This window comes from Zonotrichia albicollis, chromosome 3 (assembly GCF_047830755.1).
Source record: "Zonotrichia albicollis isolate bZonAlb1 chromosome 3, bZonAlb1.hap1, whole genome shotgun sequence".
NCBI lineage: Eukaryota > Metazoa > Chordata > Aves > Passeriformes > Passerellidae > Zonotrichia > Zonotrichia albicollis.
Window position 1 is genome coordinate 108,096,101 of NC_133821.1, and position 24,872 is coordinate 108,120,972.

The 24,872-nt window shown below is 37.0% G+C and overlaps 1 protein-coding gene across 13 annotated transcripts in view; it reads right to left on the minus strand.

Moving 5' to 3' along the window:
* ADGRB3 (adhesion G protein-coupled receptor B3) overlaps positions 1–24,872 on the minus strand; it is a 445,578-nt gene that overhangs the window by 39,595 nt on the left and 381,111 nt on the right. For all 13 annotated transcript variants that reach the window (XR_012579769.1, XM_014264918.3, XM_005483937.4 and 10 more), the window contains 2 exons: positions 3,221–3,371; positions 2,588–2,657 (listed from right to left, as the gene is read on the minus strand). Coding sequence is in view for 12 of the 13 variants with exons in the window: in XM_014264918.3 (XP_014120393.1) it covers positions 2,588–2,657; positions 3,221–3,371 (221 nt within the window). In the remaining variant the exon portion in view is untranslated. The remainder of the gene's footprint in view (positions 1–2,587; positions 2,658–3,220; positions 3,372–24,872) is intronic.

Here is a 24,872-nt window from a genome sequence, read left to right on the forward strand (position 1 = left end):
GTTCCTTCTTTTAAGAGAGCATGGCATGAGTATGACTATGATAGAATTTTAATTTTTGCTGCTACAATAAATTCCTGGAATTTATCTCCACTGTATGTTAACATGAACAGTTCACATAGGTTTATTAACTGTAAGTTTTAGTAGTGATGCCTTCCTAGCTGTGAGTGTCTGAAAAGAGATAGCAATAATATTTAGTAGATTAAAGGCTGGAAAAAGCTATTAAGCTTTCAAACACACTACTCTTTTCCAGATAACCTGAAATATAAATATCTAAAAGCTTGTCTCTGTGGGTTTTTAAATTATTTTTAGGAAATCTCTTCAGCCTCTATCTCTATCCCTGTATTTCTATCCCTACAAGTGTCTGGGTGAAATATTTTTCTTATGCAGTATAAAAAATACATAAATATAACACTCTAATAATTAGGACTCAGAAAAAAAGAAATCAGAGACTGATGATCACAGAAATGGCTCCAGTGTGAACAATTTGAGCACTCTCATCATACATACACCATAGAGAAATGAGACGTGCTGCAAAGATTCTTGAACCTTCTCCTTTTCCATGAATCTCTTCATGTGTGGGACTATGGAATCAGAATAAATTCCTTAATTTTCACTTTTAATGTTCTAAAAATGAGCATCTTGAAGGGCATGAATAGTTTGCAACAGGGTGTGTTTCTGATAGCAGCATGTGTGTAACTGACTGCAACCAATTAGGCAAAATATAGTGTAAGCAATTAAAAAACTTACACACAAGTGCTTTAGTTATGGTAGGAGGAGCAGGACAGGAGCTCTGCTTTTACACTGCCCAACAGCTGTCATGAGACAAAATTCTTTGCTGCCTTCTGGAGTGGGACAGCACATGAGCTGGTGATGGAGGAGGAATCTCCATTCCTTGACTTCACTGTTTTCCTTATGTAACTCCGATGTCAAATGCCAAGAAAATATATTTGCAAATAAGATGAGAGAGCTGAATTATGGTTCTATTTGTCCCTTGTACACCTTCATTTGATCTTTTCTCCCATAGTACCATGCCAGCTGCATTTGGATCCTGGGAGAAGAGCTGTTACATGTACAGAGACCTGCTCTTTTTTACTTTCCAGGTTGCTCTTAATGAATGATTTGTTGCTTTGTCTGAATATTTCAGAATATCCTCTTTTAAAAATGCATTCAGCCCAGGAAGGAAGCAGGAAGAAATGTTAACTAAAGCAAGTACTCACACATGAATGATTTCAGTAGAGAAAATGTAATAGGATTAATCCTGCAAGGGACAGAGCTACATCTCCAATGGGGGTCTGGACATCCTTATTTAGTGATTTGCAATTCTCACAGCCTAAATGGTTTTCCAGTTGAGGTTCATAATAAAAAATAAAAATAAAAAAAAAGCCAGCAAGATGAAAAAAGAATTCAGAGGAGTAGGTTCTCAATATAACACTCAAAAGGGGACTAAGACCACTGTTGCACTTGCCAGCTCTAAGTGTAATTAAGCATTTCAGTTACATAAGACATTCCTCATTGAAAAGCTCAAGATGCGCGTTGTCACAGTTTATAACTACAGAGCTTAGTGGTTGGAGCCAGAACTCAGGAGGAGGTTTGGTTTTGTATTCTTACCCACCCAGAGCTGGAGTGGCAAGATGATGAGACATACAGGGAAGGGAGGGGGAATCCTGATCTCAGTGATGATGCTAAAGAGAATAATTAAATATTCATTGAAGTGAAGACTTGACCTAACTCATCCACATTGCTGATGAATGCCCTCATTACCAGTCTACAGAGTCATATTTCCTCTTTCTGTCCAGATGCATACTCAATTTCTTAGGCAACGTGAGGAGAGCTCCAAACAGGCTGACCAAAGGAAGCACACCCTTGCATACATAATGGTGGTTGGAGTGCTCCACTGGCAGGAGGAAGGCTCAGCTCCTTCTTCATCAGAAGACTGAAGGGCAGCCTCTCTGAGGAGTCAATTTTCCAAGGAGCTAAATACACACTGGAACCAGCCAGGTGGCTAAACTGGTATTCAATTAGTTGAATGTAAATGAAGCACACACATTTCCTCTTTTCTGTCTCACAAATACAGCACAGTCCAAGAAATGGGCTGGATCAGGGTGTCCAGGAGAGAGGGGATGGATGGGAGAACTGCTTTGAGATGTTTGAAGGGCTTTGGCTCCAAGCTGCTCAGGGGCATTAAACCTGAGGTACCTGCTTGGTGTGCAGAAACCTGACTGCCAAAGAGGCTCTTACCAGTACAGTTTTGGATATGTTTAAAGGTTGGCAGAGGTTACTCAGAACACTTAAGATTCTCTTTTGTAAATCTATATAAATGTTAGCTGTTTATGTGGACCCAATGCTCGGGGCTTCTTAAAAGCTTGCTATTTCAAAATCTCAAATGAAATATGGGATTCCTGGTGCTTTGCTGAGCTCAGTCCAAGACTGACATGCTGTTTTCTCTTTGTTCTTATATGGATCACTCAGTGATTCTCAGGGCAATTCCAGGTGTGAATGGATAGCTGTAGAGTGTGCTATGCAGTTCCTGATGGGTATGGCAATCTTGGTCAATAAAAACATAGTTTATCATTTCAGATTGACTTACTAGTGAGCTGTTCCATATCCTTTTGTCTTGGTAAAGCCTATTGATATTGCAACCACTAATGCTGGCAGTCCTGAAAAAAAACCAAAACAATAATAATCAGCAGATGCTGAGTAAAATATTGCTGTTCTGCCTGGACAAAAAATGACAGGGCAAGCTAATGCGAAATGGGCCATTTCACATGGAATGAATTATTTAATGAAGCACATTGCTGTTGTAGGGTTTGTTTTTCTAAAGCACTGGCAGGGAGGAGGACACAGTTTTCTGCCCACGGTGTACTGCTTTGATGTAGCTAAATTACTGATACATTTGACAGGTCTTAGCTTGAAAGGGGTTTCATGAATATTCAGAGAATGTTTCTTTCTTGTTTTATTTGGATTTCTTGATATTACACTACCTAGCTGAAAATATTCTAAAATTTTGTTAAAACATATTTAGAAAAGAATGCTACATTATACACCAGCATACCTTGAGCTTGACATACAGTGGAAAAGCTTCTAACCTAGTTTTCCTTTTAGAAACATGCTGTCTACTATTTTCCACTTTTACTGAAGAAAATGATTATATTATTAACATTGCCACTGCATTAAATATTTCATTCCAATGATTCTTAGGAAATTAATTTTACTGACTTACCCCATCCAAGGCACAGGAAACGCTTCCTTATGAGTCGCGTCCTAATTTTTCCAGTAACAGCCATATATGACTGCCACGCTTCTGTCAAAACCCAACAGAATGAAGCTAAGAAGAAGAAGTGTAAAAATGCGGTGGTTGTGGTGCAGATGCCCTGCAGGGAGCAAAGAGAAGCTCATGCTGAATACTTAGGGACAGTCATTTCTGTTTTCAATTCAAAGAGTTGTCATATTCTATCATCTTGACCTTTATCCTTAGCATCAACTCTCCCTTTTCTCCCTTTATGATGTGGTGGCCACAAAGAGCAAGAGAAGAGAGAGAAATGTTGATGGGGATTAGGCAGAAGAGGTTTTGACTTGTTTTCTTAAACACTGAGTGTTCTGAGCAGGGAGAAAAACACAAAATAAGTCATGCCAGCAGATTTTTCCCTACACATTTACTTTGACCAGGGACCATCATAAAGCCATTCTAGTAAGCCAGTTACAAAATTACTGATCATAAAATCACATAGAGCTGAACCGAGAAAATGTGGGGATATAAATGCTCCTAATTACCAGTTACATTTTATTTACCTCTATGAAGAAAGACCCTATTTATAAAATTTAAAGTTGTTTTTTTATTTTTCAAATTTAAATTTTATAGAACATTAGCTTTAGATATTTTTAGGCAAGTTTAAGTATCATAACCCTAACAATTGCCCTGGATATTGTTTTTATGGGTATCAGTCATTTGTCATCTGAAAAGTATTTTGAGCACATGCAATTGGCTCTCTTTTGTCACTGTAGCCCTTAATTAAACTTGACATTGTAGCTTGCGTAAATGAGCTTCTTGGCATAAATGATCTGTGCTCCACTGTTTTGCTTAAAATGCCAGCAGCAGGCTATAAAATGCAGTCTGCATAGTACCCCAGAACCAAGACCACACCAGTAATATTGAGAATATTACTAGCACAATTTATCCTTAGCACAAATTAAAGTGTCAACATTATGTTAAGATTAAAAGGAAGAACAGTTCACACCCCCAACATCAATGAGGTAAATTCATTGAAAAAATGAAAGATATTACTTTATGATTATTTCTTTATGCATCATACACATCTAATAGCTACCTTATGCTTAGCCTTGTATTAAGGCTAGTCAAGAGCTTTTACTAAAATCCCAGTTGAGCAAATTATTTAGGGAGAGAATATGCACATTCCTAATTATATATAGGTGCTTGCACATATTGGTGATTCAAGGCTGATAGGAATGATACGACATTTATGACAACCATGTATTACACCATCCATGCTTTTCAGTTCTTTTTATGTTCTCAATTACTTCCCAATATGTTTTGAGTTGAATTTTCTGTGGTGTTAATTTTCCCAGATTCTTATTTGAAATCAGTTGTGCTGGGTAATTCCAACAGTTATCTTAAACAAATAGCTGATATCAGCTGACATCAACATTAGCTGACATCTGAACTTTCAAAAATTTATGCACTTGAGGAGTCAAAATGTAATGCTCTCTTGCTTTGAATTTACAGATGTGACAACCACCTTGTCTTCAAACCCAGTATCAAATTATCTATTTAAATCTACAGAAAAGGGGTTCTGTACAAATGATATGCAAGAGAGCTGTTGTCAATAACAAAAACCAAAAACAAACCAAGTAATGTAAACTGGAAAAAAACAACCGATCCTGAAAAGGCAGTACGTATTCCACCCTAGCTTTGCCATTAATTCTTATGTTTAGATGTCCCTAAGGTATATGGATTCATAAAATCTATCCAGTTGAAGTCTGACTAATAGCAGTGTTTCCTGTGTATGAAAAAAATACCCCAAACCCTACTTATTTAAAATGAAAGTTCTGCATTGAAACACACAATAAATACAATAGAAAATTCATAAACGTCCTCTCTTTAACTAGCTGGTTCATATGTTATTAATTCCTATTATGCAATTTTAATTTGCTTTCCTCTCAATGTTCTTGCAAAAGCTAGAGTTCTGTCAGAGCAAGAATTTGACAACAAAATTACTTTTGAGGAACAGTACAGAATCTTTTATGGAGGAACTGCATAGGTAAAAACACATCCTGAAAAAAGAAAAGGTGAATATACTATTTCCCTTATAAATAATGTAAATACAAATAATCCTGATTTTTTTGGTGAAAACACTGCTAACTCTTATGGTTGACTTGAGTGCCCACTGTAGGATTTAATTAATAATTTATCCTCTATTTTGAACAAAAGAGAAGATGACAATAATCTGAGACAAATGTGGACATGGCTACTGTGGAAGAACGAGCTGTAATGAAAATGTTAATGATAATGTTGAACAGAAAATGAGAAGACAGAAGCAAGTTTTATAGAAGTGATCTGTGCTCTAGCCGCAATATATGACTGCTGATTATATCTAATTCTTGTGAGCAGCAGACAGGTCTTTAATGAACAACAATGGTAAGTCTGTACCACTGATATAACAGTGTATTTGCATCACATGCCATCAAAAATATGCAAACCAGCCTGCAAACATCACCAAACAACTGCTGTGGGGTTGTGGTGACAGGCTCATGTGCAGGCAGAGCTTGCAGAGAACTCAGCTTCCCTCCCTGCAAGAGGAGTGGTCCTGGCACACAAAACTGCCCCCTCCCAGGCATGGCCATGGGCTCAGCACAGCTATCCAACACCCCACTGGAAATCTGGCTTTTATGTACTTCCTTATTCTTCCCCTTTGATAAGTAAAAAAGGAAACAATGCTGTTCTGTCTGGAAAAGCAATGCATCTGGGAAGTCAATTTCCAAATAGAAACAAAAATCCATTTTAACTGAAGGTTGTTATTAAATGAGCCATTGAATATGTCTGATTTTAGAAATGTACATTAGCATTTTTCTTTCTCACCAAGTTATGAACTACTGCCAATTGCTCCTCTCTCTCCTCTTCTTCCTTGGCCAGGGACCACCACCTCCCCTCACCTTCCTGCACATGCAGCAGCATCACTCAAACCTTGTGGCCCAGCACCCCAGAAAGCTGCAGAGTGTCAGCCTGCCTGCACCAAGAGATAATGGTACACATCTTCCCCATCACTTTAGGAGGAGATGTTTCTCATTTGCTTCTAATTCTAGTTTATTGAAACTCACTGAATTAATTACCTGTGCTGAGGACCTGTCAACCTGCAACAAAATTAATTTAAATTTAATTTATTCGCTATTTCTTCACGCTTCTGAAATTAAGTAAACTTTTATTCTAACCTCCCCTCCCTCCCATAGCTTTGTTCTTGGCTCCCCATATTTACTTATAAGGGAGGGGAAGGAGCTTTTCTGTCCTCAGAATGCATGGTTTCATGGACTTCAATTGAGTCTCAGGTGTTAAGCTACCTGGAATACCTAAGTAAGAGCATTCATCCCTTTTTAATAAACAACATACTAATGAAAGCAAGAACACCCATCAGGCATCAAATTATTTCCTTCTCTCATACTTGTAAGACACCTACTTCAAATGTGTGCACTGAAGCATAGCTGAGAAATCTAAAAAACAAGGAAATTCAAAGCTACATTTTCTAATCATTAATATTTTTATATAATAATTACAAGTGAAGTTGAGAATACATCAATTTTTATGACCTGCAAAGTAGGTCACAAATGTAACCTCAAAATAAGAATTTCTCAACATTCTTTGAGCATTTGGCTGCTGTGTTTTGGATTTTTTTAAAAGAACAATGGTATTTTTTTAATAGAAAAATATGTGTTTGTTTGGTTTTTTTAATAGCAGTGTCTTCTGCTAGATTTTTCACACAAAGGCGAAGATGGTTAAGTAAGAACACCTGATTTGTTTTCTGGCCCTGAAACCAGTTCTTTTCCCTTCAACAAACTTGTTGACTCTCTTTGGATTTTGATAAACAGTATAAAAATCAAAGCTATTTGAAGATGAAAATGAAAAATGAAATCTGTATTGGTGGCAGCAAAATGAACAGGGCTAAAATTCACTCAGATTATTTAATGAAGCAGAAATAAGAGGTAGTAGAAAAGCATTTAAAAAATAAAATTTCTTAGAGATTGGAATCTTGCCTTTTAGTTCTCTCTGCGGAGAAAAGCCTAAGGAGATAAATTAAGTGGATGCTATTCTTATGATGTTCTGATCATGCACTGAGTTCACAAAGAGCACCTAAAGACCAGAATAATGAATAAATGAAAGAAAGAGCAAAAACCCCAAAGATAATGCAAAGGACACAGTAAAAAGCAGAAAAGTAATTCTATTACAAATTTTGTACGTTTTATTTTCTTTTAGTCACTCTTAAGCCATCTACTCTCAAACAGTGCATCTTTCCCCTTTTTAAATCAAAAATGTAAATTCATAAAATAAGATACTGCTTATTATTCTGAATTTTATTTTTTTATTATCACCTGTTTTTAAACTGACTTGGGCAACGCAGTGTCTTTGTCTCAGGAGTAGCAGACTTCCAGAATACAGGGATACAGTATATTGGTCAGATAATACTGAATGATAGATTAAATACTGATTTATAGAGTAAAGTGATGTGTTAAAATAGACTTTCAGAGACTGTGGGACAAAGAAGTAACAACTTTCTTTTCAGGAGTGGTTTTCTGGAAGAGAGACATGTTTGCAATGAGAAAAAATATGGCTAAAGAGGCTGTTTCTTCAGTTGCAAACATATTTGAAACTCTTAGGATCTTAAATGTCTGAGAAAACATAGCTGAAGTCTTTACAGTTTCTCCTCCACGATCATTAATGTTGTTGACATCACAAAGCTTTGAAGATACCCTTTAAAAAATCCCATGTTCCTTTCTTTTGACAGACTGCGCTGCTAACACCACTTGTTCTAGCAAAGAACTCAGGAAATCAGATATACTGATATTGTAAATAGTAATATAGTAGAAAAAATTGTTCTGAAATAATGTTATTTGTGTTTTCAACCAACATCTATGAAAGTGTTTATTTTCATTAACACAAAGGAAAACTTAGGGATCTTCTAAAAGTAATTTCTGGTGTCTCTGTTCTGGAGTTGAAGACTCAAGTGGTTTAACTTCACTACATTTTGTTCTGATATCTGACATGATACCCCAGAATAATTATTAATTGACTTGAATTTGTGTGACAAGATATAAAGTTAATTATAACACAGAAGGATTCTATATGCAGTACAAGACAACATGAATGGGAGCCTTTACTTGGATTTTTAAAGCAAGCTGTTTTTGCTGTGCAGCAGCAGTAATCTTTGAGCAATTAGGTGATCTGCCTTACATAGATAATGAGTGATAACTAAGGACACTCAATTTTTTGTCCTTCTACTTAATCATTTTGTTTACCCACAACAAGCAAGATGCCTTTCTAGGTTCTGATAAATGGCATAGAAGATGGCTGTAAATGACTCAGCTCTTTCTGCAGTTCCTTTAATTTTGTTTACAGTTATGCTCCCATCTTTATCAACAGCATGGCAATCTCACAGCAAATTTTTTCAAGATGAAATTTTATTTTTCTTTTCTTTTTGTTATCACATGCAAATTATCACAACAGTTGCTAAACTTTGGGACCATTTCATGTGCCCAGTCTTAGGGTGCAATATAGTTTGTTCAGCTACTTCAATTTAGGATTTTTCTTCTCTTCTGTAATCTGTTCTTTTATCTGACAGTATAAGCACAGTGATCCCACTGCAACAGGATAAGTGTATGTGGAAGTAAACTTACATGTCAAATTGTAATTTTTCTCTGCATTTGTGCTTTGCACATGCACTTTTGATATTCTTCTTACTATTTTCTCCTAAAGTTTCTTCAGATTTTACTAACAAATTCAGTTCCTGTTCCTCTTTTATCAAGATTTACCTTGAAGATATTTCTAAAAAATCACCCCTCTATGAGTAAAGCATTTACAATCTCTTTTCACACTTACTAGTCAGAATGTCTCCTATTTTTCCCTGGTGCAGAGTTCAATAGAAGTGCTGTTTATATGTGATCCACTAAGTCTATGGAGCCTTCTTTTTAACTTCTGCCCTTTGGAGTTACTTTTCTTCAAAGTTCTCCCTTGACAGCTGTCACCTCTACTACTCATATCAACAACCTCTGCATTTAAATTTTTTACAGCACAGTTGTACTGCAGTATCAGTTATGCCTATGGAGAACTGCTGGGTTTTATTCAAAATAATTCCTCTGCTAGCCACTATTCTCCAGATCTTATAATACATATAGTACAAAATAATTCTATCAACTGGATATGAAGAGACAGTCTCCTGGCTTCTGGGGTGAAAAAGAATTCAATAAAGTTTCTAGCTGCATGTGCAAACCATTCTCAGTCTGTCATGTGGCAGAATGTCTACACTAGTGACTGCAAAGGTATCCTTTATGCACTGGCATGAGCATAAATTGTTAGTAAATTCCTTGGCATAGTTTTGACCTGGGCCAAAAATTGTTCTCCCAGCCCAGGCCCACACAGAGACAGAAAGAGAGCCTGGGCCAGGAACGCTTCCTGACGGTCAGCTTGCACTCAATGTCCTCCTGCCCTGGGGGGCTCGGGTCTAAGGGATGGAAGCTCTCTTGTGCTAATTTGCCTTGGGGCTATAGAAATATTTGTGTCACATTTTGGTGACTAGGAGGGACAGAGACAAGATGTCCAGCTGGACAATTCATATTATGCTGAGCTATGACTAATATACAAGACAGTAAAATTCATTCCATGTTGTTTGCAGCATTCTCTGGAGGTTGTCAGTACAAAGCTCAGGCTTGTATTGTTTAACTTAGAATTGCTTTCTTGGTGACATGCCTACAGTAAATTGAAAGCCAGGTGGAAGACAATTCTCACACAATTTCCTTACACTCGTACTCATTTTAGTCCTCTGCCTGGTTTGGATTGTTATTGCCAGGTTATATTTAAGCAAATGAGTTCTGCACAAGCAGTATCGCAGAACAGGTTACTCAGAGGCAATTTAATTTCTTCGATTACAAAACCTGGCAACAGAATCTCCTCCCCTTCTGCCTTTGTGCTGTGAAGATGTGTATTTTCCTGGGCAGGCAGGGAATGAAGGAATAGGATTCTCTATTCATTTGCAGTCAGTGGAAAGACTCCCATCAATTTAACTGGGTTTTATAATGGGTGTTACGCCTATAGAATAAGGGATGAAATGTGCATGAGCAGAAGCTTGTGATCTCACTTCTTATCTTATGTGCTTTAAATGTTTACAAAGTATTGGATGAGCATTTTTTCAGGTAAGTGAATATGGCCTACTTCACATCATGAATGTATTGTGTTGACTTTTATGTTAAACACTTTAAACAAGGTAAACGTCAGCTCTGTCAGGACAAAAAACCTTAGCATTTTAACTGTGACCTCAAATAAGTGTGTTTAGAAGTTTGTAAAGCTCAGAACAAGAGGTTTACAGGCCGATTAAAAGAAAATAAGAGGCCCTTTAAAACTCCAAAGCATAAAATAAATTTATACAATTTTTTTCCAATTCCTTCCTGTCTAATTAGTCTCAAATTGCTATCACAGTGCTGTAATAATGATGCCTCCCTGTACCAGAGAAGACCCTTTTCAGTGATGATGCTCAGTTTAGGTAAAAAGGTGGAAGTCACTGGTATGCTTTCTTGAAACAACTTCTTCATTACTGAGCTACTGAGGAATTATAACTAAAAAATTGAATTGATATTGATGCTGTCTTGAAGAATTGCTCTATAAAAATAGGTTTGTGAGATTTTGCGTTAGAAAGTCTGAAAGAATTATTATTTAAAGAAGGATATAATGTAGATATGTGGACAAAATATAGATTTGTTTTTTGAATTGATGGGCAAAAAAAAGCAACCTGGTCTCTGAAAACCATTGAAAAATTAAGTTCTTGTATATCATTGTGGGTAACAGCAATATAGAAGCAGAACTGGAGGTGAAGTGTGAACAGAAGGGACTGGATTCATATGGATACATGCATGCACACTTTGGCCTGAAAAGTCTCTGCAACCAGGGAACTAGTGACTCAGAGGAGAAAAGAGAATGCATGCTGGCTGTCAGAATGCTTCTACTGGGCTGTCAGAAAGACTTCTTCTTACTTGGGAACTATGCAAATTAATGTATAGATTATGGATCAGTAACAAAAACGCTTCACTGATGATATTTCACTTTGGTTTTCAGGACAGTTCTTTCTCAAGAACTGTTTTTAGGCTCTGAAAATTCCATATTGCTTTAATTTTAAAATATGGAATGTGTAGTGTGCTCTCTTAAATGAAGAGAAATGCTCTTCGCAGATTTGAAGAGATAATAATGAGACAACTATGTTAACAGTGAAGAAAAAGCTGTTTCTCTGTAACATATGATGTGCTGTATAATCATTTCAGCTTACTAGGTAAAGATATTCAGCTTTTTAAATCTCTCTTTGGGTTGCTGCAAGTAATATTAAGTTATAAGAAATATTTGTTGGCTTTAGCTATATGGCTATATCTGCTTGGAGAATGGAGAATACAAGAGCCATTAGTCAATTAGTGCGATGAGCAACCAATGCTCCAAAGGTCCTGAGTCTTCCCAACTTTAATTTATTTAAAAGTTCATGATGGGGGCTGTGTGAGTAGCTAGGGGCAATGAGCCAGGATTGGAAATGAAGAGGTGGCTGAGCTACGCACAAGGGTTACACCTGAGTCAGCAATGTCAGCAAAGAAAAGAGTGGTTCAGAGCACAGTTGAGACGGATCTCCCTATGGAGCTCTAAGAAAAAGAGGAGGTGTCCAGGCACAGACAAAGGCAAGGAATTGAAGGAGCTTCCTTGAAAAGATGGTGTAACATAAAAAGATAGTGGAATGGATATTGATATGTGGGACTTCAGATTCCTACATGAGGATCCAAATGCAGCCAGTGCAAACTGATGTCCTGGTGAAACAAATTACCAGAAAAAGCTGCCATTAGGTAGGCAGAAAATACTGCCTTGTGTTGCCCCCCAGTGCAACACATTCTTGTAAAAGAATTTTTTCCTCTAAGAAAATGTTGTTATCACTTGAGTATCTCTCTTCTTAAATCAGATCATCTGTTCACTCTATTTTAGATTTTGATGGTATTTGCTAACAATAAAATTGCTGTAATTTTAGGGAGTTTCCTCAGCAATCAAAATGATGCCTAGAATGAGAAGTTCAACAACAAAGCCTGCAGTTGTCTTTCAGTTAGTCTGACTGTGATGATTATAATCCTGCCACATGAAAACAGTCCATCTTCCTGTCTGGGATACTGGTGTCAGCAAAGATCCCTTCTCTGCATATCTGTAAGAGTTTCATCCCTTTACATGATTGACTGAAACCATTGAAGTGATAGCTTTGCAATGCTATTACAACAGTGCCATATGTCACCTACCTTCATTCTTTTTCTGTTTGGCTTGCTTTGGTTTGTTTTTTTTTTAATCATAGTGTGTACATATGTCTTAAAAGTCTTTATCTAAGAATAATAAAATGAAAAGGATGATTTTGCCCCTAAGAGCATCCTCAATTTCAAGCATGCTCAGTTTTCCTCCAAGGACAATGTCTTTTGGGATTAGCAGTTTGGACACAGTAAGAAATGGTCATTTTGAAAGAAGTAGTTTAAGTCCAAAATTGAAAGAATCCAGGAAAGGGAGATAGTATCTACATTATTGAGGCATTCCAAAGTCTTCTCATACCATAAAACTTCTGTTTATTTTTCAAAAATAACAGATAAAGCAATTTTTAAAAAAATGTGCTATGGTTACATCTATTTGTACTTGCTAACAAAATGGATAAGAAAGCATTCACTCATCCTGCAGCCAGCTGGAATGGTACAGAAAATGTCTATGTAAGTAAATTTCTTTCTACTCCAAAATAAGGTGGCCACATCCAAACTGGTCTCTTGCCAGTTCCAGCTATCCCGAGCTTGGGGATAATGTGAGCTAGTGTGGGACAAAATCATGCCAGGAGGCATGCTAATTATTCCAGAGTATGGATGACTTCATGCCAGTGCTTGGGGTCAGGCCCGCCTACAGAGGCATGTAGAACATTTTGACTTTGTTCTCTTACCCAGCAAAACATGAAGTGGGCTGGAGCAAATGTGGTGGGTTGACCTGGGCCAGCAGCTAAGCACCTACCCAGTCACTTGATCACTCCCCCAGCAACATGGGGAAGAGAATCAGAACAGCAAAAGTGAGAAAAACCTGTGGGTCGAGATAAAGATGGTTTAATAAGTGAAGGGGAAAAAAGCCTGCACCAAGTGATGCGAAAGCAGTCACTCACCACCTCCCACCAGCAGACTGTTGCCCAGCCAGTCTCCAAGCAACAGGCACCTTTGAAAGACCAGTGCTGGTTGTATTGCTGAGCATGTTGTCTTACAGTATGGAATAACCCTTGGTCATTTGGGGTCAGATTCCTGCCTCTGTTCCCTCCCTTCAAATTCTTGTCCAGCCAACTCACTGCCAGGGCAGCTGAGAAACAGTGAAGGTCTTGATGCTGTGTAATCACTGCTCAGCAACAGCTAAAACATCAGTGTGTTAGCAACACTCTTCTTATTCAAAAATCCAAACCACAATACCCTACAGGATTCTGCGAGGAAAATTAGCTCCATCTCAGCCAAACGCACTACAGAAACCTACAAAAGAGCCCAAATGCAGTGTGTGTGCATGTGTCCCCACACATGCTTATCAACAAAGGGCAACAGATGCTTTTGGATCTGTTCACGGGATGTGTACACATACACGCACAAGCAGGCACTTAAAAAAATAATGTAAATGTTTCTGAAAGTTGTTTATGGGATACATATATGTATATATGTAGTTCAACAATTTCTATTGTTTCTTTTAATTGAAAACCCAAATTTAATATTTTTTTCAGAAATATATATTCTTTCTCTGTAGATTTAAAATCACAGCACATTATCACCCTAGAAAAGCAAATGGAAGTAGAGTGACCTTTGGATGGATAATGCATTGCAAAACAATATTTTCAGCAGACAGAAGACAGAGGAGGCTGCTTTGCAGCTCTGTATCAGATCTTGTCAACCTGTGTATGTGAGAGTGAATGCAGAGTGAGGGGAAAGAACAGAATCTCCACTTTGGGGAACTGGCAATGTCAATACAATCTTATTATACAATAGCATCATGAATCACATAAATTCCTCTTATGGTAATTATATTAATTTCTAATGCCTTTAATTCATTAGCCATGGGTTGTTTCAGAGCCCATCCATTTTTTGTTCATGCAGAGATATACATAATGGCAATGAAGCTGCCTCATCCTCACGATTAAATTGCATCTGGATTTCTAATTTCTAATAGAGGGCTTTATTAAATACAAAACATAGCTAAAAATAGGTTATGAATTTAGAGTCCCTCTAAATACAGAAGAGGGAAAACATTGAGTAATTATGTGTTTCTAATGATATTAATGAAATCAGCGATTTTCACATCGATGGAAGATTGTAGAGCTATGGATGCCTATGCACACTGAGATAATCAAAGGAGGCAGTTTCTTGTCATTTTTTACCATGGCTACTGGAATCGAATTAGATAATTCATGGACGTTGAAAGATAAAAGCAATAGTATCCACAACCAGAGAGAAGAGACTGTGACCACACATGTATATGGAAGTTTGATTGAGAATGGGAAGGACAATAGGTTAAAAAGTCAGCTAATATTTTGACATTAGCTTCCATTCATTGCTTGCACAAGAAAGAAAAATGTCAAGAATTTTTTTTGTTATAAAAGGTGAAACCATTTATGCTGTTAATACCTTAGCATTGTCTTCCAGAAAGGAGGAAATTGTGTGGTATCACATTCATTCAATTCTCTTTATCTGCTATGTTAAACCAGTAGGATAAAAAGGTTTAATATTTATGAAAAAGAAGTGAGGAAACTTTCACTGATTCCTTTAGCATGATTTAAAAAATTTGTAATGTTGTGATTATTAAAGAAGAACACTATGACAACCTGGTTGTTTTAAAGGAACAAAGGATGAAATGGTTTTGTAGAACACTCATATGCAGCAGAAATTGCAACTAATAAAAGCTCCTCTATCATATTACTTCAAGCCAGGTTTCTTGAAAAAGGGAAATAGCAGTCTTTTTATTGGCTCTGGCTTTCATGCCTGTGTTCCACTTCCCTCTGCTTCTTCTCACAGAGCCACAGAAAAGGTTCAGCTGAGTTAGTCCATACTTATGATGTAAGGTAATATGTCAGCACAATCTGGAGGAGGAATCTGGGGCATCATTACTTTTAGGATAGCACTGTTTCCTCACAGATACCAGTAGGAAGAATGCTCTTCCTCCTATATGTTCTAAATACATTCTCCCCATGGAAGTCACTGTAAGGAGCCTTGTGAGGACCCAAAGCTCTCTGCAAGGCCTTGTATCTACTGGTTCACTTTTGTTTAACTCCCAGGGAGTCTAAGAACATGAGCTTCCTGCTGGGAACAAAAGAAGTTTCCAAATGAGGAAGGAAAAATTTTGTGGAGAGAGTGGATAGAGATTTCAGCAAGATGATCTACAGAGAACTAGTGCCTAGCAACATGATAGCTTTCTTCAGGAGGGCATTATCTGTGCTCTTAGATAATGCTTTCCAAGGAATTTGAAGAGCTTGCCATTAAAGATGCCTACAGCAATAAAAGACTTACAGTGTCTCCATATTTCAGGAAGCAGGAAGAAACCAGAAAGTCTACAGGATCAATTTAACATAAATTAAATCCAACATAAATTTCTGAGCAGTGGACATCTAGGCAGTGACAAGAGGAAGCAGGCAGTATACAAATTCCCCATTAAGAACATTTATTTAAAAGGTATTTTATTCTTGTATCACATGAAAGAAGCTGGCCTGAGATTCCCATAGTTATTTGAGCTATTTAATCTGCTGTTCCATTCAGCAGAACAGTGGCCACTTAAACACATACACACAGAAGATATTAATGTTTTATAAGAAGGTGATTTGTAGTCTCTAACAGTGTATGAGATCTGTGTGAATGAATGTATATTTTACCAGAGAGGATGGACTTGCACAAGCCTAAACCTTTCTTTCTTTCAGCTCAGTGTTGTGAACTGTGTGTGCTCTGTGCCCAAGTCAGGCTGCAGTCTCCCTGAGAGAGGAGGCCCTGTGAGAGAGGTGCTCTCCCTGTGCTGGTGCAGGACCCAGCACTCCAGGACACCTGATAAACATGATTGCTGATAACACAATCATCCAGGCAATGCCTGGACAGAAGTTTAATTCCAGCACTGTCTTCACTCCAGGGTATATAATTTTGCTTTTGACACAAATACATCAGCGAAAGTCAGGTAGAAAAAGGGCAAGTTCATTTCTTGAAGTCCAGTTTTACATATTAGTCAAAGGGCAAACACAATTTCTCAGTTCACAAAACTGCCAATTTGTCTTCGGCCCACATATCTGAAGAAGGACTGATTTTGCAGTGTTACTTACCCAAATCTATCACTGCTTAATAAATTACTCATGTGTGTCTGGCTGCCTCTTGTCATTGATTTTAGTTCTAGTCAGCTTTAATTGTGCTGCTATTTCCTCATTCTTTCCTTCATTAATATTACCTTCTCAATTCATGCTAGCAATATAGTTTCTAAAGATAAATTGTTTTCAGCCCTTGAAGGTGGCAATGCTGTGATGGCTTTATGGTAAGTGCTTGCTACTAATTACTGTAGAACTACTGTTGAATAAACTTCATCCAGATGAAGTGGCTATTTAGTGGCTTTTTTTCCCCCTCTCCTGTAAATAACTTTGCTAATTTTAGCAATTAAAATATTTTTTAAACTATTTTTTTACTCTTTTATTCTACATTTAGTTGGCCAGTTTTAAGACAGCTTGCTGTCTATATGTGGTACGAAAATACTGGTTGATATATTGACACTCTGCTTAAAAAAAACCCAAACTTTTCTGGTGGGAACACCCATTTTAATTACTCACTTGATCTCAGTAAACTACCCCAATACATTTCAAAACTTCCTCTTAGAGTTTCTTATTCCAAATCAAACACTATCTAATATTAAATTTTCAATTAAATAAATTGCAGAGTTTATAGTATTTGTGAGAAAATTGCTGGTGCTTAAAAATATAAGCACATTCTGATGAAGCTGAAATGATGACACTTTGGCTTGTATCACAGCACTCTGGGTTTTGCATGAAACATAACAGCCAACAGGATGCAGCCGATCATCTGCAATTTTGTCTGAGTGTTGGATACACATGAATCAGTCTCATCTGTGGTGCTTTTTAAAATTTACTTCCAGTTATTGTGAGTGACTGTAAAGACAAACAACTCTGCTCAGGATACAAATGATGTAATTTGCATTCAAATAAAATTTTAAGTGTTAGTACTAGGATGCTCAACTTATTATTTGATTTTCATGTCATTGATACACAACAAAAATTGAAATGTGGAATCGCTGCTTTAGGATTTGAAGGTAGCCAAAGCGATAAATGAGTTTGAAGTGGATTAGAGAATAGCCTGACTGATGGATGCTTTGGATGGAGTCCTGGCTCAGAAAATCTTTAAATTGCTGAATGCAAAAAGTCATGAAGTGATATCAGAGATAGGATCATTCATGCTCTGTTTCTGTAGTCTTTCCTGCATGTCTGGTTAATGTAGACAGCACAGTGCAGAAGGAAGATCACCAATCTGAGCTGGTACTGCTGTTATGTTCTAAAGCTGGCAGGTAGCAAAATTACACCAGACAATTTTAAAAATCAGGTCACTTCATGAGGGATAAGAATTCTTCAAGTGTGAAGAAAATTCCTTTCATCTACACAGTGAAAATAAGCACTCCTCTGCTGTCTGCTTCACCAAGGTCCAGATCCTCAGTAAAACACTTGTGCAGGTAGCCCAGACCAGCACCAGCCACTTTCACTCCAATGCTGCACAGGACTATCATCCTCACATTATTACAGACAGCACTCTTCAGTTTAAGCTTTTCTTCTCCCAATAAAAACCATACATTTCAGACCTACTATTCTTACATGAAAATTTGGTTTATTACAGCTAAATAGGATTTTTTCAAAAACAAATTTCCTCCACTTTCACACAGATATCTTTTTCTCTGTGAATTTACCAGCTGTTTGAGGCAGTAATTTTGGCAGTTCTTGGGGTATAGTCCTATTTCCTGCTTGTTTGTGGGCATTTTTCATACAACAGCAGAAGGGACAGGCAAGAATAAAGTGAGCCAGATATATAAACCTGCCAAATAAGGAGAGCTTAGGTACAAAGTGTAATATCAGAAAACACTTGTTAATGTACTGAGAATGTGTAAATCTGCTACTACAGTAAGTGAAACTGCTAGCTGGTTGGATGACCTGGGAAAACTATTTTATTTTCCTGCTTGTATTTGTCTGCCTCAACTGAAAAACAGTGATGATGACACACACACCACCCTCTTCAAGCACAAACTCAACAATTTTTACATCTATGCATGTTTGGAATAATTGCATTGCAAGTTGAATGCATTTTTCTTTTTTCCTAGTAATTTTTTTCTCAAAGAACAGGAAAGAACTTTAGTGAGATCTTTGAAATATCTGTTTAAGCGAAAGGTCAAATACAAAGCAAACAAGTGTCTATTCTTCCAAACTCAACAGGTGTTTGTATGTGGACATTGTGTTTATCTTTCTATCAGTATTTGTCACTCAAGAGAATAATGCAAGAAGGCAAAGAGAAACAGAGATTAAAAAAAAATCTAAATAGGTTAAAAAATGTTGCCATAGAGACCGATTCAGACACCACAAAAATAGCTTCATGTATTGTTTATATTGTCCTTTTGCCTTCTGCTATTCTATCTGACTGAAGTAGACAGCCTCAGGAAGATGCCCAGAGTCATAAAAAGACAAAGTAAGAAGTCAATGAAGGATCTACCACGTTATTTTGAATCTGCATGGATATCTGAAATACTGGGTTTAATTACTTGATTCAAAGCCTAGTAATGGAAGACAGGCCAAGAAATTTGGCTTTTTATAGCTGTTTTGTTTTATAGAAGCTTCCTGAAAATTCTATAAATTCTCTTCTTTTAAAATGAAAAACTGTATATGCTTATATTTTGGGGTTTGGTTTACTTCTGTGAGTTGAAAATATAAGTACCATTCTTGAAATTGAGGGCTGGTGATATTTATTTCTCTCATAGTCTTATTGCATACTTGTAGCCAGTCAAAGATATTTGGAGGTTTGAGTTTCTTTGGGTGCTTTTTTTTCCTTTGTTTTATTTTTCCCTTTGGGTTTGATTTTTTTTTGTTTTGTTTTGGTTATGTTTCTGTTTATTTTTAGCAAAAGAAAAAAGTGATGATAAGAATATTAATTTTTCTGTTAACAGAAATATTGAGTTTCACACTCAGTTTGGATATAAGAATCATTGCCTGGTCTTTCTTGAATGTGATAGACCCACTTCTTGACACATTTTTCTACTTAAAAATATGTATTTCTTTGTATTTTATTTGTAAAGCAAGTTTTTAGGAAAGGAATGCTTTGGGTACTGAAACAGATATCTTCAGAAAGAAATTATTACAAAAATAAAAAAGAAATGGAGTGCATATGTTTCTAATAAAATGGCACAACTGAGAATAGTAGCTGCACTGCTTCCCACTCCTCTTGTGGCTTAACCCCATTAAACAGGACCAAGCAAGCCTTGCACTTGTTTAGTTTATCCCAGCCATTGGACTGTTTCACCTTGTTGTAACCCCATTTTCTAGTGTGTTTTGAAATGGATATGACAGGCATGTTTATACATCACTTTTTCCAGAGGTGAAGGATCTGAGAAATGTGCTATGATGTGTTAACAAAGCCACTAGAATTAATGGAATTATATCTGCCAAAACATGGTCATAAATTCAAAGAAGTAATCTTCCTAGGGCAACTGAAATTGGATGGGCCAGATCTTTGCTCTCGCTGTGCCTTTTTGTGCTGGCAAGGGGATTGTTCACCATAGGAAATTCCAAAGCCACAATAGTGGCAGATATTTCATCCCCTTTGCCTGTGGGGTTGAAGTCTGGTGAAGGGAGGTTTGCAAGGCTCACCTGACCCTCACAGCTGGGCCTGGGTTAGAGCTCCTGCCAGGTACAGATGGGTTTGAGTGCAAAGCTCACCCTGATCCACAGCTGTTGCCCATACTGTCTGCTCATGAGATTTGTTTTGACTGTTATTTCTGGTGTTGGAAAATTTCAGTTTGACCACTAGAAAGGAGTTGTGCCTTCATATCTGCACATGAAACAAGGGGCTGGGCAGTGATCTGTGCAATTTTTTAGAGGAGAGGGCTCCAACCTGCAGAAGGATGAAGACAGTAAGCAGAAAGAATGTCCACATTAGAGATTTTTTTTGGCTGAAGCTCAAATATTAAGGTGTCTTTGTTATATGTGGCCACCTATAGTGACACAAGAAGTGGAAAGAAGCTTGCTGTCCAAAGGAGGAATATAGAAAAAGAAACCTTGCAATAGCAGAGCAAGGGTGAATTAAGGAAAAAGAGGAAACTTCTGAAAGAAACTCAACTCCATCTCCTTGCAGTAATGAAGCCAAGATTACAAATGTTTGTGTGATAAAGGCTACTGTAAGGGCCTTGCTCTGTCTAGAGACAACAGCAGCATCAGGGGCTTGTAACATAATTGGCAACATCAGGCAAACATTCTGATTCATGTCACAGGTGACATTGCTAATGTCCCTATATGCCCCTTCCCAGAGGGTGAATGGAAGAAAAGGATACAACAAAATACAAGGAACTTTTCATATGAATAGGCTAGGCAAAAAAAAAAAAAAATTTGATAATGCCAAATCTATTGGAGGGTTCCAGGAGTAAGAGGGGGGGAAAAAAACCCCAGGTTTTAGCTGCTGCAGTTCAGTCTTGCTGAGCCCTGCAAAAACAGAATGTTAAAAGCAGTTAAAAGCAGACACTAATAAAAGACAAGATAGCTGATAGCATCAGAGATGCTAGTTTGCCAGCACAGCTTTATTTAGACCTAGATCTCACACCAGGAAAAGTGAGGTCTCACGAAGCCTTAAAAAATAGCAACATAGTTTACGTGTTAGCAGCAAAAGAGGGATTTTATCAGGCAATATTGAGGAAAAGAGAAAGTCACAACTGTGAAGAACTAACCAAAGCCCATCAGGGAAGTTGTGCATTTATAAGGACAGACAGACAAAACCATTTGCTGTCTGTAGCTCACTGGGCATTAAATTGAATGTCAGTGATCAAAGTGTTCCCACAGTCAGATGTTATTGTGGTTCCTGGCAAATCCACCCAGCTAAAGAATTGCTGTACACCTGCAGGAAAGCCCTTTTCAGGAAGCTGTGTATCTAATGGCTGTTGGTCATGGACCTTCACCACCTGAGCACCTCTAGAGCCATCATTCAGACTGTCTAATTGCAGTGCTTGCCCATTCTCTCTAAGCAGAACTGGTTGTGGTTCAGACATGACTCCATCTATAGTTCTCAATATCCAAATATGTGACCAGAATATGTGCACTTACAGCAGAGATGTTAAAAAATATGGTACATTAGTAAATACAGATTTGAGGTCCAAAAAATGGGTATCTCTGACTGAAATATGAATTGGGAAATTCATAAGTGTGACATAAATAAATAGGAAATTCAGACAATTTTAGAAAAGCCTTTACTATCAAGGGTGCTTCTAATATAAGACAGTACCTGGCTATGATGAATAAATGATTTTTAAAAACTATTTTTAATTCTTACATTTATAGAGTCTCACACATAACTTAAAAAAAATTACAGAAAAAGAAGAAGGGAACCATTCTGAGACTATATTTTTTATAGAGTTTTTCCATAACAAGACCAATGTTGGTTACAGCATCTTGTAATCAGCACGCCATAGACAAACACATAGACAAAGTAGTTGGAAGAAGAGCAATGAAGAGCTATGGCCATGTGAAAAGTCCTTACAGAAAAGGACTGATGGAAGTGGAAATGGAGATACTAGCAGTCTTTTTTTTTCCTATCACATTATAATGAAAAAAAAAATTGAAGGCTCAGTGGAATTCTCTGGTTCAAGATCCTTGCATCACATGCTACACCAGACTTCAAGATATTTTGACTGCTTTTTATGGCACTAAATGCAAAGGCAAAAACATTTATGACAATGGCCACTATCCACTGCTTAAATTAAGCAGCTACCAACACAAGGAGAAAAGGCTTTAAAGAAAGATTTTCAGGTCTACATTGACCTTCTCTTGGAAACAATCCCAGTATCTGACAGTTAATTTCAGCAAATTAAGAGATTAATAACTAATGGACTAGACTTGTGAGAAACCTGCTAAATTCTGCCAAAGAGAGAAGTATTAGTGAAGTCAGCATTTAACAAACTTACTATTGTTTTGGAAAGATTGAATTGATTGCACACAACTGATGGCCAAATATTGAGAAGGCAGCACTATCTAATCCATATTGTACTTCAGGAAGAGATCTCTTCCAAAATTTGAGAGACACATGGATCAAGCAGGGTCAGCACACTAAGAACAATAACCTATATGGTAGGTAGCTTGTTCTGATTGAGTTCAGACACTAGGAGAATAAGGTGATGGAAATAAGCAAACAAAAAAATATACCTTGTCAGATTCTAAAATACTCTCTGGCAAGGGGCATGGAGACTTTTTAATGCTGTTATTTTAGACTTTACTTTTGGACTTTTTTTTTGTTTGGGGTTTTGTTTGTTTTCCTACAAAGAACATAGGAAAATTCCTGTAGCAGTGACTTTGCTAGATACACCAACTTGATTACAGTTTCAAGACTTCATCACATGCACACAAATCAAGTCAATCAGTATTTCCAAAATGCAGACCATGACGAGGCTAACAAGCTAAGGAGGGAGAGGCTGTAGGTTCCAGTACCTGGCAGGTGATTATCCATACTGCTGGAATGCTGGCATGATCTTTGCCATGGTCTCTGCCAAGCAATACCACTCTGTGTGATACTCATCACACTCCACTGGACTGCACAGCCCAAAAGGCTGCATGGATACAACTTGCTTCTTCTGGAATGCAAGAGCTTTTATGGCAAGAGCCAGAGAAGAGTTACTGGCTCATTTAATTGATTGCAGATGTATAGACAAAGCCAAAGTCTCTGAAACCCTTGTAACAAAACATGAATCTTTTATCTTTCTGAAACCATTTGATTAATGCTTCTTCTACTGCCTCAAGGATTAATTTAGAAGCCAAAATTTTCAGAAAGTTTTCTACCATTTCTTTTTGCTCAAACATGCCAGGGTACTTATTAGATGAAATATTAGTGATAGCCCCTCTCTTCCCCTGCATTTCTGAAGTGAGAAAAATAACATTTCCCTCCAAAAATACTGTAAGGACAGATACAGTGATGAATGTGAAACTCCCAGACAATGAATTATGAGAACTACATACTTTTCTTTAAGTCAGAGGATTTTACAGAATTTTAAGTCAAAAACCAAACTTATGCTTTTATTAATTATCACTAGTATCTTCATGGAAAATGTTATAAAAACAGATAGCTTGCTTTGTCCCCTTCCAGATACATGCTGTCAGGAAATAATTTATATTTCACTTACATACTAGTTACAATAGATAGTTTTAGTAAAAGACTTTCATTCTTTTCAGTTTTTCCAGATTCATCAATAGTAATATTTGTACTTCTTCCCTTACCTTGACTTTGTATTACCCATGTATAGATCAACTACAGCTGTATTAATTTCAAAGTTTCTACTACTTGAACTTCTCTGGCCATTGCACATCTTTGTACTTATCCTTTCTCTTGATGAATAAGCACTAGATGCCTCTGTATTTATATTCCTACATATATTTCTTAACTTTTGCTAATATGACTTAGAAGCAGGAACACTGTTCTCATTTTGTGGCACTTAGACCCACTTTGAACAACAATAAATGGTTATGTGGAGTCTTTGGAAGTAAACAGTCAAGCCTTCTATTTAATTCTTCTAAATAACTCCAATTTTTCGTAGTGTAGCACTTTCAGCTAAAATGTTTCAGATGTCCACAATGCATGTGGCAGATCCCCATTTTTTAAACAGGACCTTTCTTTCATCCCTGCACTGTTGTGTGAGATTACTAGAGAATTAAATAGGGATTTGGAATATAGCAAACCTCACAGTCTGGATTCTTTTAGTTTATTGCCCTTCTTAACTGCTGATACTATTCAAGATGTATTACTGTACTAGTGTCGAACAATTAAACAGGAATATTATGCAAAAGCACTTTCACCTTTCCTATTAAAATATTAGGGATAAATTATTCTTTTTAGTCATTGTAGATAAAACAAAAAAAAATAAGGAAAGCAGGAAAAATTTAGTTCATCTAATAGGAAAAAGCTTATAGTCAAGTATGTGCATTTACACTCCACAGAAAATAACAGAAGCATCAATATTAAAAGACAAATATTGTTTGTACAGGTGACAATATAATAAATATTGTTTGTATGTTCAACACTAGTAATTTTAAATGCAAAACAATGGATAATATGGTGCCAAACAAAAATCTGAAGAACTGCTATTAAAGCCTTATGTGAAGTGTTGTGTATAAAATGGTCTTACATTCTGCAGTGTTCTCCTTGTTTGAAAATTGTTCTCTATATTTGTAATGGATGGCCAGTACCAGCTCACAACAAATGAGAGAGTAAACAAGTCAAAGTAGAGATGAGAAGACCAAATCTGCATCTATAGGCTGAACTTTCCATTGATGCACCTCTAGATGCCTAAGCACCCACAATAATTTGGTCTTCCCTTTGGAAACCCC